At 26.7% G+C, this 14,617-nt stretch overlaps 1 protein-coding gene across 1 annotated transcript; it reads left to right on the forward strand.

Annotated features, from left to right (window-relative positions):
- Positions 1 to 954: 954 nt before the first annotated feature.
- Positions 955 to 2,628, forward strand: LOC105109699 (uncharacterized). Its single transcript, XM_011004481.1, has 2 exons — positions 955 to 1,638; positions 2,171 to 2,628. The coding sequence occupies exons 1-2, from the start codon at positions 1,368 to 1,370 to the stop codon at positions 2,344 to 2,346; spliced, it is 447 nt and encodes a 148-aa protein (XP_011002783.1). The 5' UTR covers positions 955 to 1,367; the 3' UTR covers positions 2,347 to 2,628.
- The last annotated feature ends 11,989 nt before the right edge of the window (positions 2,629 to 14,617 follow it).

Below are 14,617 nucleotides of genomic sequence, written 5' to 3' on the forward strand. Positions count from 1 at the left end.
AATTAAAAATTATTAATTTTAATATATATTTTTTAAAATTATTTTATAACCTTAATTTCAAAAACATTCTTAATCAAACATATTAAATAATTTTTTTAATTTTAATTTCAATCATAATTTTAACCAAATATATATAAATATAAACTTAACTTTAACTAAAAATATTTTTTATAAAATATTTTTTTAAAATTATAATTATAAAAATTACTGTAATATCAAATATAGCAGCAACATCAACGCTTTTGGAGGATGGAGGGTGGCAATCAACCATGCTTTCGCTTACTATTAACTATGCTTCCACTTACTATTAACTATGCTTCCTTTTCTTTTCATTTTTAATTACAATTAATCTCATAATAATGACATTAAAAAAATGCAAAGTCTTGCGTAAGAAGTAATATTCCCGATGGATGCCAAGGTTACTAATTAATCTTGCAACGCAGCACCGTGGCCACACAAATTAAATAAAGCTTGCCGGACATGGCATGAATGGCCTAGGATAGCTTACATTTGCCCACCTCTCCTAGTTAGTTACTGTTAATAGATTACATTATCTACTAATTAGCATAATAATTCCCAATTAATTAGAGCAACTTGTTGTCATCTTGTAGTTAGCACGACTCAAGGAAAAATATAAAAATGAACTCAATCTGTACTAAAAGGAAAATCCCAAATGTCCACTTGTGTTGTAATAGTTATCAAGGGAAGAATTAACTAAATTGTGAAAAGAACGAAAGAGAAATTAAGAACACAAAAATTAGTAGTGCTGGTGACTAAACAAGAGCACAAATCGGTCTACTTCTTTCGTAGGAAAGTTAGGAAATGCAATGTTTGATTGCTATCTAAAACATGAAAGATTTATTTAATGTTTTTGCATCTTTTTTATTATTATTTTAGGACACTCACCGAAACCAAATGTATATAGTCTGCTAAAGGCCACAAAAACAGATTCACGTAAACCAGCAAGAGCAAATAAAACAACACTCTTGTCTCTATATAAATAAACCCTACACTTCTTATGCTTATATGCTTCTTCTAAACGAAAACCGCAGTACGTATATCTCCCTGTCCTCTTCATTTTTCATTCCTTTTTGGATGGTTGAAACAAGATCTATAACCTTTTTGATGCACTTTCTCTCTGCTCTTTCTTCTCAGAGAGGTTTTGCTCGTTCTCTTCACGGGCTTATCTTCCACTTTGGCTCTGGCAAACAAGCCTGGTGCTATCGTTGCCTTGGCCTTGATCCCTAAAGAAAACCTCACAAGATTAGTAGTTTTATCTTCTTCTTTTTTAATTGAAACCCTCAGCTTCTTTTTTCTTTTTACTTTGAGCTATATATCTTGCTTTTTCATCAAGAAAGGCTACAAAAATGGAAAAGATGAAGAGAAATGTGAGCGAGAAAATGATGTTAAAAAAGCAGATAAAGAATAAGAAAGGTGATGACAAAAAGAATAGGTTCTTGGTAAGTGTCAATTTTCTTGGGAGTGCAGGGCCTATAAGGTTTGTGGTTAACGGGGATGATCTTGTTTCTGGGGTCATTGACACTGCTTTGAAGACGTATGCCCGTGGAGGCCGGCTTCCAGTTCTTGGCTTTGATGTCAATAAATTCCTTCTCTACTGTGCTAATCCAGCCTCAGATGGTATTTTCACTTACCCTTTCTTGAAAATTTCACGGTTGTTTTTTATTTTTATTTTTTGCCTTGAATTCTTTCCTTTTTTTTTCTCTTTATTTGATATTAATATTGATCATTGCTTCTCATCTATAAAGGTGATAATTTAATTATAGTTGTGAAAACTAATCTAGGATTAGGATTGATAAGAAAAAAATGATAATACTGGGATTAATTTGTATTGTGATATAGGATAAACAGAGTTTCATGTCTAAACTAAAAACAAACCCGATTTGAGTTAGATTTCAAGTCTAAATTACTCGATTTAATCTATCAGATCTCATTTGGTTTAACTTGTTCAAACAAACCCGATTTGAGTTAGATTTCAAGTCTAAATTACTCGATTTAATCTATCAGATCTCATTGGGTTTAACTTGTTCAATTCCATGAACTGTTTTTTTCCCCAAAGATTTTAATATATACTTCAGTAGTTATGTTAAATAAACTAATTGGTAGATCGGGTAAAATAATTTTCGTTCTTTTTTTTTATTTTGTCATGTAGCGTTGAATCCACGGGAGCCAATAGGTTCCCAAGAGGGAAGGAATTTTCTGCTGTGCAAGAAACAGCTGCAACCACAAATGACAGAATTGAGATCAGACATCGTCGCTAAAAAACCATCTGGGTGGAAGGCATTGATGACTGCATTTCTTCCCATATGGGGATTGGTTGGTACTTGAAAATGTCAATTATACAATAATTAAATATCAGTATCCAGCATGCTTAATGATGTCTCTGATTATGAGTGTGGTCGGGTACTGTGAGTTCTACCTCACAAGTCTCTACTATTTCGATGCTTTTCTGGAGCATATACTAGAGACAATATTAATAGGTTGTAAAAATGAGAGCATATATATGTTCTCTATGTATAAATAAAATAATGTACGTTTTCATTATTTGCAAACGAATGGCACTTTGGCATCATGCTAGTTCTTGTAATCTAATCTTCGCTCTTGAATTTTGATTATTGGTATCTTAGTGATCCTTTTTATATTTTTATTGTTTTGAACGAGACAGCTAGGAAAATATTTAAATAGATTCCATAGATGATGACAAAAGAGGAAAAAAATTATAATTTTATTAAAAACATATTTTGTTTTTGTATTTCAAAAATATTTTTAAAAAATTAAATTTTATTTTAATTTTTTAGAGTTTTTAAATTATTTTGATTTATTGAAGTTAAAAATAAAATTTTAAAAATAAAAAAATTATTTTAATAATTTTTTAAATAAAATATATTTTAAAAAACAATCGTTACTATCATATCAAACGGGTTCTAAATCACAAGCTCAAGGTCCAAAGTTGTATTTGACGGAAAATTCTTAAGAATAATAACTTATACTTCTACCCACTTAAAAAAAATAAATAAATAATAAATTGAATTCAAATATTCAAAAGATGTCTGGGGAGAAATAAAATTCAATTTATTTTATGTTTTTATATTACTCCCATTACCGTTATGTTATTTCTTTAAAGATTTTTCAATAAAAAAGACGTGTAGATAAGTAATTATAGAAATATAATTTTCACATTAAATTTCTTCTCTTAAATCAAATGGGTTGGTCTCTAATTTATTTTGTATTATTTTAAAAGATTGAAGTTCAATTATTAACACTAAAAATTCTTCACGAATGATTAAACAAATATTTTTTTTAGTTTTAAATTTTTATTTTTATTTTTTTTGGTTTTCTTCTCGTATCTCTAGGTTGAGTATTGTTACTATTCTTGGAGCACTCTAAAATTTATTTAATCATAAGAAAATAAAATGCAAGATGCAGTTACTAGAGCTTTTTAATTAGCATAAAGGATTGTGCAGTTAATTTAAATAAAATTAATATACAAAGAATGGCATGGTTGTAGGAGAAGAACCTAGCTATAGTAGTAGAAGAACCTAGCTACTTTAACATTCGTAATTGGTTGACAGTTTCAAATTTTTACCGGGTGCAGGTAATTAAGGACCTGAGTAAAATATCAAGGATTTGGTGTAGTGGGCGTGGTGCAGATAAATAAATTGCTTTAACCTCTCAATCCCCAGGAAAATGTCACGCAAAGTAAGTCTGGGACCGAAAGTCATCGGCATGATCTCTTTTTTATTAATTTGTTTTTTGTAATATAAGCATGATCTTATTGATTTAGAAATCATTTACAGATAAATAAATTTAAAATATGATTTAGAAATCTCCCATCCACGTAACTCAAACTCTTTATTTACTTCTTTTTTTTAAAAAAAAAAACCCTTCTCAATTTGGTTATTATATAATATGAAATGGGTAGATTATTAACCAACCTGAATAGTTAGGATTTTTTTTTGTGGTTACTTTATAAAATAGATTTTGAATAAGGTATAAATATTATGAAATTCAATTTGAAATTTAATCTAAACCTAACTTGATATATTGAATAATAAATACTTGATAGAATAGAAACTTTGATATATTGATATTCATTATCATCCTTAAATATAGGAATTGGGAAATAATGGAACAAGTTGTGGAGGCAAGGGATTAATGTCTCTGAAGGCCTCGAGGAGCAGTCTCCCGAGGAAAGGCACATTCGGGCGAAGCTAAAATAGAAGTTCACGAAACCTTACAAGAAGGTCATCGGTATGCAGACTTCGGCACCGTATTAGCGACACCTTATCTAATTTCGTTGTCTTTTCTGGTTGACATTGAGTAGAAGTTAGTACATATGATTATAGTTTTCTGCCCGACTCAAAAATGTTTTTTTTTTTTTTGAATTATTAGATTGTTAAAGTTAATCTGTAAATTATTGGGTAAATCATTTATGAGGCCAAAAAAATTAGATGTGAAGCTACCAAGTTAATCAACTTTAATCAAGTTAATTTTTTTAAATTATTGGGAAAATTAAAAATTATTATTATTATTAAATTTTAAAAATATATATTATAACTATTGAAAAAAACCATAAATTTAATATAAAAAATTTAAAACTATAAGAAGATGGATTATACAATTTTAATATTATAATTGATATTATAAATATTATTTTTATTATTATTATTAGTTATTTGAATTTTGCAGGACAACCAGACTTAAGTTACTGAATCTAAAAGAGGTTGTTATATTTAAAAAATATGAATCTTATTGTTATTATTAATTAAATTTTTTATTTCATTATATTTATCAGATCCAAGATATTTAAGAAACAAACCTAAGTAATTATCTAAAATGGATCTGATTGAAAATTACTAGAAAATAAAGCCTAATAAAAACAATTGCGACAGTGACGCATGAAGGAAGGTATTCAAATCCTCGGACCTTGTTATCCAAAGCCAGCCGTCCCTCCTTGCCCGGCAACGTAAGTGCTTGGTCGGTGGGGGTATTATATAAGATTCTACAATATAATTTATATAATTATATAACAAATTTGACGAGGAACCTATTCATGAGACGCACGCACTCTTGGTAGAAGAAATTATGGTGATAATATTTGAGGTGTTGTGTGTTCTAAGAATCTGTTTAACTATGCGTAAGAGTTTGTGTATTTTTGAAAACACACTAAATAAACGTTCGGTTAAGAAAAAAAACTACTTATTATACATGAATCCCGTAATAAATTATATGCAAAACATAGAATGATAAAAAATAGAAAATTACTGTTTTCTTGTGCAGCTAAAAATTTCAACAATATTTATACTATTCACTTAATAGCCTAGCATAAATAAATAGTGAATGCATGCGTCAACTGTTTAAAGAATAGTAGAGTAGTGGACAGTAGAGCATAGCTCCACTATTCCGGTCAGATCAAGTTCGATTCAATACGTAAAATATATTTAATTAAATCTGATCTACTAAAATAAAAGTATTTTTTTACTTTTAATTGTGTTTTATTCGTTTGATAATATAGTATTTACAGAATTTAATCACAATTCTAATTTGTTCTTAATTATATTTTATAAGTTATGTTATTGTGTGTTAAAGAAACCAAAAATATTATCAAATATATTTTATATACGATGGAATTATAGATAGTTCAATGGAATAATAAAAAAAATATTTTATATAAAATATGATTCATTTCATGATGTAATAACAATAGTTAAATCTACAATATTTAAATTTAAAACTATCAATATTAATATATATATTTTTTAAATTATTTTATAACTTCAATTTCAAAAACATTTTTAATCAAACATATTAAACTATTTTTTTTTTCAATCTCAATTTTAACTATAATTTTAACCAAATATCTATTTTTTCAAATCAACCTCAATTAAAAATATTTTTTATAAAATATTTTTTTTCAAATCACAACTACAATACCAAATACACTTTAAATAATAATTATTTGTCGCTGCCTCAGCTAAGGCAACCACCAAACATCTGCCATAGTTTGCGGTGTTTTCATAACTCATTCATATCCATATTTAAATTGATATATTCATAAAAAAGTATCCCTTTTGCTATTTAATTGTCACGGCTAAGGCATATTTGGATGCTTGATGTATTAATATTATGCTTTTTTTGGAACCTATTGTATAAGGTGCTTCACGTTAGGGTTAATTAGGGTCAGTTCAGGATTATTGAACTATTCGTAAGGAAATTGGGGCCCCATGGAGGTGCAACTGCTTTGATCAAAGTGATTAAACCCAAGCTGTTTCATGATCTGGTCTAAGTTACTGGTCAAGAATTGAACAGCTTAACTTAGATAAAGTAAAATAATATATTTTTATTTAAAAAAATTAAAACAATATTTTAATGGGAAAAAAAATAAGTTAAATTGAGTTTTATTAAAATTAATTAGATTATATTAAATCAACTCTGAGTTGATTTTGTATTTTAAACCAGCTAGGATTCGAGGCCAAGTCTATTAGATTAACTTTTCAAATTCAGTGTAACTGTAGATTTGACGATAGAGTTGTATTGTGTCCATTATAAACTAAGCTTAATAATTGTGAATTTAAGTATAGACCTATATCGTGTTCAATATAAATAAAATTAAAATATGTGGTGTTTTTTACTATTCAGAAAAATATTGTTCACTCTTATATTTTATTGTGGATTAAAATAGTAAAATTTTTAAATTTTTTTAATTTGATCCTCAAATTTTTTTTACATAATCGAACTATTTTAAGACCAAATTAAAACTCATTTGTATTTTTTTTTTTGTTGAAAGGGAAGGTTGAATTAAAAGAAAGGGGAATGAAGTGAAAAAAGCACCTATAGTAATATAGGTGGTAGATTGAGAATTTCTATCAAAAATTCTTTTGAATCCCCTATTTTTTATCTACTAGGTGATTAGGCCCTAAAACTTTACAAAATTTAATTTGATATCAAATTTCATTTTATTTATTTTTCAATTCTTTTTTGGTTGGACGAGAGAGAAAAAATCGCTAAATTCCAATTTAAAAAGAGAAATTGTCAATTGGTGAGGGCCCGACCACCAAAACACCTAAAAAATAGGTGTTTTTTTTACTTTTTATTTCAAATAGTTCTATATGATAAGGGGAGTTAAGATTATGTGTTTTTTTTACCTTGAAAACACCTAAAAATTATATCTAAGCTTGAGAATTTTTTTTTTGATTTGGGTGGATTTTAGGAGGGTTTTTTCATGTTTTTTGTGACCATGGATTAGTTTAACAAGGTCTCTAAAATGTTTCTTTAAGTGTTTTGGCTAAAAAAAAATTAAAAATAAGCTTTTAGATAAAAAAAATAAAGGAACATGTTTCTTTTACCACTATAGTGGCTATATTCAAAGAATAAACAAAAGACATGTTGTTGTTGACATAGACAATGCATCAAGTTTTTTTTTTTTGATGCATGAGGCGGATGACACATCATCCTCCCCATTAAAAAAAAAAAAAAAAAAGGAGCCGAAAAGGGAGAAAAGCTCTTGATTGGGTCATGTGTTAGGCCTAGCCTCTGAGGCCTAGCAACATCTGCCCTAAGTTTTTAATAATATTAAGTGTGTTTAGTTTTTAAAAAGATAGTTATAATTCATTTGTGATATTTTTTTTAATTTTATATAGATTGTATTTGTTTTTTAATATTGATTTTTTATAAGATTTTTTATATATGCAACCTTGTATTTTTTTAATTCAATAAATTTTATGTGTGTGTCATTTTCTATTATAAATTTATTTTGATTGAGAAATTTATTAAAAACAACAAGGTAAATTACCAGTATTGTAATATTAAATATTTTAATCTTTATTAGTTGTTTAATTTTTCACAACATCTCAGTATTGGATTATTATTTTATTTTAAAATCATATATTTTTTAATCATATAATTAAATAATAAATGATTCCCAAGTATTGGAAAAAATAGTTTTTTACTAGTCCAGTACTATTTATTGTCCAGCGATCACTGTTTATTAATCCAGCCCAAAATCCTAGGGGATCAAATATATATTTTTCTCTTAATTTATGTTTATTTGAGATTTTGGGAACGTCGGCAAAGAGGTTTAATTACTATTTCCTTTCCAGTTATATATATGGTTATCAGTAGGTTTTTCAGTATTCAGGATTTGGCGTCGCTAGAAAGAGAATAGCAAGTGTCAGCTACATTTCAAAAGACGCAACGTAAATCCATGACGATTAGAATCTTCGTCATCTTTGCCATCACTTATTAGTGACACAAATAGTTCACTAGCCAGTTACGAGAGAAAAATGTATTTTTTATAGCAACAAATTAAAGATATATTATTAAAAAAAAAAAACTAAAAGAGATTAGGAAATTACTGTAGCTTGTGAAAGAGAATGTCGTGGATTCACACGTTTTTTTTTTTTTCGGGTGCTTATTTTTTCTATTTCGGTGATTGATTTTTTATTTTTATTTTAAGAGTTTTGTTATTTGTTTCTATTAGCTCGGTATTGAATGCTTACAGTGTTGAGAAATGAAACCAATTCTTGGAGAAAAATAAATAAAATTAAAAAAATTAAATTGAATTAAAACAATTAAAGTTATGTAACTGAATTTGAATATTGAGCTCTATTTTCTTGCAAACATTAGGAACTGAATTTCATGATTATGAGAGAGATTTAATTTTTTTTATTAATTTAATCATTTCATATTATTTTATTTTAGATTAAACTTGATCATTTCCCCCCCTAAATATGAGGATCCCACATTGTTGAGAAAAAATTATGACACGCATTTTCAGTTTTACAAAATAAAATGCAATTATATTAATTTAAAATAATTAAGGCTTGATAGATCAACATTTTTTAAAAAAAATTCATGAACTTAAAAAAAAAAAGACAAATTTTTTAACATAAGCAACATCCACGCTAGCATGTGGAAAGAGGTTGTCGTGCTCTGGCAATGCGTGCAGATTTTTCTAGTGTCTCCACATCGTTTTCTATTATTGTGTTAGAACCATTCAATGAGATCCATACAAAGATAAAACACATGTTCATGAAAGAGTAATAGTAAGTCTCTAGTAATTTTTTATTTCTTTTTCTTCTTCTTTTATCTCCTCTCCTCGGAATTAGCATTAGTTTGCCAAACTTGAAAGTTTCTTGTCATTTTGTTTTAATTAAACCTGGTCTTTATTAAAAATAAATTGATTGTTTTATTCCTCAACACTTCATGGTCTTTATTTTTTTAAAATTGATTGTTTTATTCCTCAACACTTCATTTTATTTAAATTTTATATTTTATTTAATTTTTATTTATTTGGTTGCTATTTATTTTGTTTTGGGGTCTTTTTTTTAATTGAATTGTTTTTTCAATTTCATCTCTCAATATTTTACTATATTTTATTTTTATATCAAATTTAATTCTTATTTTTTAATTATATTTTTTTATATTTTAGATCCTTTTTTGCTTGATTTTTATTTCAATTCCATTCTTCAATATTTAATTAATTAAAAATTTAACTTTAATAATTTTTTTTTATTTGCCTTATATGATATAGTCTTGCCTCGTAGCACGAGTCACTGATTTGAAAAATAAACATGAGGTGACTTGGTTTTTTTCTTAGTTCTTTTTTAAATAGATATTTTTTTTAATTTTATAATTTAACATTAATTGATTAGATATTGGGCTTTATGATGTTTTTTATTTTTCTCTCTATGAGATTATCTTAGTATTATGTCTTATATCGCTGGCTTGATAAATTAATCTAAATTGATTTAAGTTATTTTTTTAATTAATTTTTTTAAATGATTCATTTCTATTTTTGCCTTTTAATAGTGTTTGTTCGAGGACTGAGCTATATAATTTTATTTAATTTACTTTATTATAATCTCACAATTGAATAGCAGATTTGGACTTTTGTTTATAATTATACTTATAAATTAAACACTATAGCACGATATCATCAAACAATTGAGTGATTTTAAGGGTTATTTAAGAATGTGGTAATAATTATTTTCTAAAATATTTTTTTTCAAAAATATATGAAAATAATATTTTATTATTTTTTTCAGAAGTTTTTTATATATCATCAAATTAAAAAAAAAAATAATCTAAAATAAAATCTAAAATAAAAAAAATGCTGTTTGGAATCATAAAAAAAAAACATGCCATTTCATTTTCAAATAATTTAATATGTTTAATTTTATTGTACAACGGCACACAACATAGCTGGAGCTAAACAAGCTCCTAGTACTAGTAGAGAAGTAGCATTTTGTGAGGTCTTGAGACCAATTCCCACCTCTAATCCGAAATTCACTGTCTTTTTCTTTGTTGAATCCTAATTTATTAAGTAAAATAAATCCTTTTCAGTTTTGCTGAAGCACAGCCGGGGGCTTCAATCTTATACGCAGAGGCTGGATTTAGAGTTGAATCTTAATTAATAGCAACAAAATTCTTCAAGTGTATACCTCCTCTTTGATTAAAAAAGTTCGAGGGACTAACGAAGGGAAGCATATTATATAGATTTTTTAGTGTAAGATAGTATATAGTTTTATGAACATATATATTCGATATTTTTTTCCATGAATAATAGTAAATACGTGCACGAATATGACTTATGGAAAAAGGCACATGTCACCCACTTATGACTCTCAGGACACTCAAGCGATAAGGGACAAATTGTTTTATGTTCTCTTTCTTTTTTTTCTTTGTTTTTTTCAATAATAAACACACATGTGTAAAAAAGTTAGAAAATAATTTACTACCAACTTCCAAGTTATTCCTAACTTAAAAAATAAGGCATAGTTATCAATATTATAAGTGTTATGAATCTTGGTTTGGTCTAGTTATCAATTTATTAACTTGTTAATTCAAAATGTAATTTAGATTGTATTCTAAATTAAATTAATTAGGAGTTAATTCAATTCATGTGATAAGTTAATTTATAATTCAATCAATTTTGTAAAAAAATAATTTTATTTTAATTTTTAAAAATAATAATATAGAAACAAACAACGCCATTTTAAATTGAAAATGATCAATCATGATTAATATGTCCATCTCATAACCTAACCCAAGTCCTAGTTCATGTAACAAGCCGGGGTTAAATAACTTTGATTATGACTCTTCATTGTTTCCATACAAGCTTCGGATTTTAATGATAACAGCTCACCAAGCTATTAATTGTGTAATATAGCTAGTGCGCGATCAAATAGTTGCAATTGTCATAACCAACCACCTTTACCATTGTTTTTTTTTCTTTTTTAATTACATACAGATTCCTTACACGACATGGCATGTTTGATTTCTTATTATTATTGTTAATGATTACCAGCTTTAGCGAGAGTTATATATATAAAAAATTAAATTAAAATAATATATATATATATATATCATTTTAATTTAAAAAACGTGAATATAACTAACATGCTATAATCAAAGAAACTGAACTAGATAATTAGTCCAATTTAAGATAATATGGGTCTAATAAATATGCTAGATCTCAAACACTAGAACTTGACAACTAGTTAAGTTTAAGAAAATTTAGGTTTGACAATCAATCAAGTTTAAGATAACATGGATCTAACAAACATGTAAAATTCAAAAAACTTGAAATTAATAGTTAACCAAGTCCAAGATAATATAAGTTTAGTAAACCTGCTAGATCCAAAAAACTTTAACGTTATCAAGTTTTAAGATTTTATGTATCATCCTGGACGATTCTCTACAATATAAGTATTAATAACGTGATAAATTGTTATGTCTCTTCATCTCGAATAATCATTCATATTATGATAATAATTTTTCTATATATACTTATAGGTGTATACAAGATCTCTTAAGGGATCTATCATACTTACTATCTTATATAAGAGATATATTTTTTTTTAATGTCGTCGAAAGCAAAGAACTTTTCAATCTTTATCTTTTTTAAAAATAAAAAGATTTAAAAGGTATAACTACCCCTTGAATTATCAAATTAAAAGGTTCATAACTTTTCATTTCGTCGAAAGTAAAAAAACTTTTCAATCTTATCTTTTTTAAAAATAAAAAGATTTAAAAGGTATAACTACCCCTTGAATTATCAAATTAAAAGGTTCATAACTTTTCATTTATTAAAATAAAAGATACATAGATTTTATAGCATTAATCAACTTAAAATTCAACAACAAATATTTTTGTTTCTTGAGTTTAAGATTGTTTTAAATTATTTTATATCTTTCTTATAAATATATTAATTTTATTATTAAAGTATCTTTAATTCCTTCCATTGAGACTCCTGAAATTTAACCATTTGAATATATTAATTAATATATTAATTAATTAATATCTCAAACATTAAATAACTATAACTTTTTTTATTACATATCTTAATTTAAAACATCATTTTTTTAAAAAAAGTAATCCCATGTTTTAATCAAAAGTGGGCAATCTTCGCAAAGATTGGTGAAAAGTGTTCTCCTCAACAATCGAGAAAAAAGGAAGATTTTACAAGATGTTGAAAAGCCTTAGCACTCATGTGTGGAGGTGTAAAGTTAGTCTCATGCAATGAGGGTCCCTTGTGTTGCTCTAAAGAGGTGGAGTAGTGCTTGTTGGTGGAGGTTGTCAAGATCACACATGGAGCCTCCGGTCAATATCGAACTCCCAACACCGTGAAATTGTTGGCTCATCTTATTTCAATGAGATATTGACCCAAGAGCCATTTAAATAGAATTATACTTAGATATGAAGTTTAAATTGGCTCATGCTAGCACTACTTCACTGTAATTAATTATGATGTGAAAGGCTTCAGCCACCATCTTTGGTTGACTTGGCTTCTTCTTAATGGTGCGAGAAATCAACCACCTATTAAGACACAGATTGGTCTGAAATGATCTTTTTTACTGAATAAATAAAAACATGTTTAATTGGCAAGTCAAATGGTTTAAATGGGCTTTTTTTTTTAGCTTTAAAGCTCATCAATTTTTTCTAATTAATATTGATTTGTGTTTTTTTATATATATTTTTTAGTTAATTAATCCCTTTCATTTGTGGTTTCCTGCACTTGTGATCAATAAATTGGCTAAAAACATTGACAATTGCAAAATTTAAGGTCTATCAATAATTCAGAGTGTATTTTCCTGTCTGTACTACACATTATCTAAAGTAAATGCTTGCCAGGTCAAGGCTCACATTAATTTCTGCATTTATAAAAAATGCCACCTGGCATTTTTTATAGCATTAATTAGCTATTTAAATAATTGTAAATACCAAATAAAAAATTAAGAGCAGAAATGGTGGGATGAAGTCATATCATATTGTAATACGCAGGCACCGTCTAGAAAGGGAATATATATATATTTTTATTTTTGATATGTGATTGGCTGTCGTAAAACCTTGCATTGATAATACAGAAAATTTATGCTCGCTGCCAGGATAGACGTTAGAGATTATAGGTTCTAAAAACTAATTTCTTATCAAATGTTTGGTGTTCAATATGTTTTATGTATTTAAGTTCTTTGTTTCCCGTAATTAACTCAATTGATTGTATTGTTAACTTAAACGTAGTTGTTAAATCTTACTCAAAAAATGTCTATATTATTGAGTTATCGAGTTAATTCATAGATGACCAGATTAACCACAAAAATGTCTATATTATTGAGTTAATTCATAGATGACCAGATTAACCATCTAGATAAATAATATATACTATATTAAAAATGATTTAGCATAATAAATTTAAGCTAGCTTACTTACAACACATTTTTTTACCTTAATTTTAATTTTTAATTAATTCAAAAAATAAATAACAGTTTAAAGATTTAAAAGTTTAAATAAAAAAATATAATTCAAATATCCAAATTACAAATCAAATTTAAAGTCTCAAACATCCAAATGACAACTATTATAATTCATAATTAAAAAAACACAAGTTCCCTCTTTTTAATAATATAATTTGGTTTTAATAAATACATTAAGTTATTAGATAACTAAATGAATTTTGCTAGGTCAAAATCTTAATCATTTCAACTAGTAACTAAATTTATATCAAGCTTTATAACTCGTTTTTCATATCAATTATTTAGGTCGAATCATGTTTTATAACTATAATCTCTACTTCATGTTGTGCTCTAATTGTTGTCCTTTATAAATGAATTACGTACAAAATATGATATTGAATTAAGTTTTTGATACATGCATTCATTCTATTTTTTTCTTATTTATTTAGAGATGTTTTGAATTTTAAGTTACACAATTAAAAAAACCCTTCCCGTTATATACGTATATGTTATTCAAAAAATAAAATCTCGATCATGCCAAATGTGTAAGCCCGTAGAAGAAAAAGACCGAAAACAAAAGGAAGAAAATGAATGAATGAATTTAGTTAATTCAAAAGGAGGCCATTAGTGAGGCACAAAATTCTTAACTTGAAGTGTAACGATAAACATAACAAAAAAAAAAGAACTAAGTTTATAATGATAAGAGTGTTAGGTTGGTTGTCATTAATGTGCAACAACCATTAACTGTTGTAGCTGGAGTTGCACCAACCATGTGCACCCATCCAAGATGTCAAACAGGAACAAGCTCGGTAATGGCATTGTAATACTTAGAGTATGAAGACAGATATGGATCAACCTTTTATGGG

Source organism: Populus euphratica, unplaced genomic scaffold (genome assembly GCF_000495115.2).
Source record: "Populus euphratica unplaced genomic scaffold, PopEup_1.0 scaffold277.1, whole genome shotgun sequence".
NCBI classification, from domain to species: Eukaryota; Viridiplantae; Streptophyta; class Magnoliopsida; order Malpighiales; family Salicaceae; genus Populus; species Populus euphratica.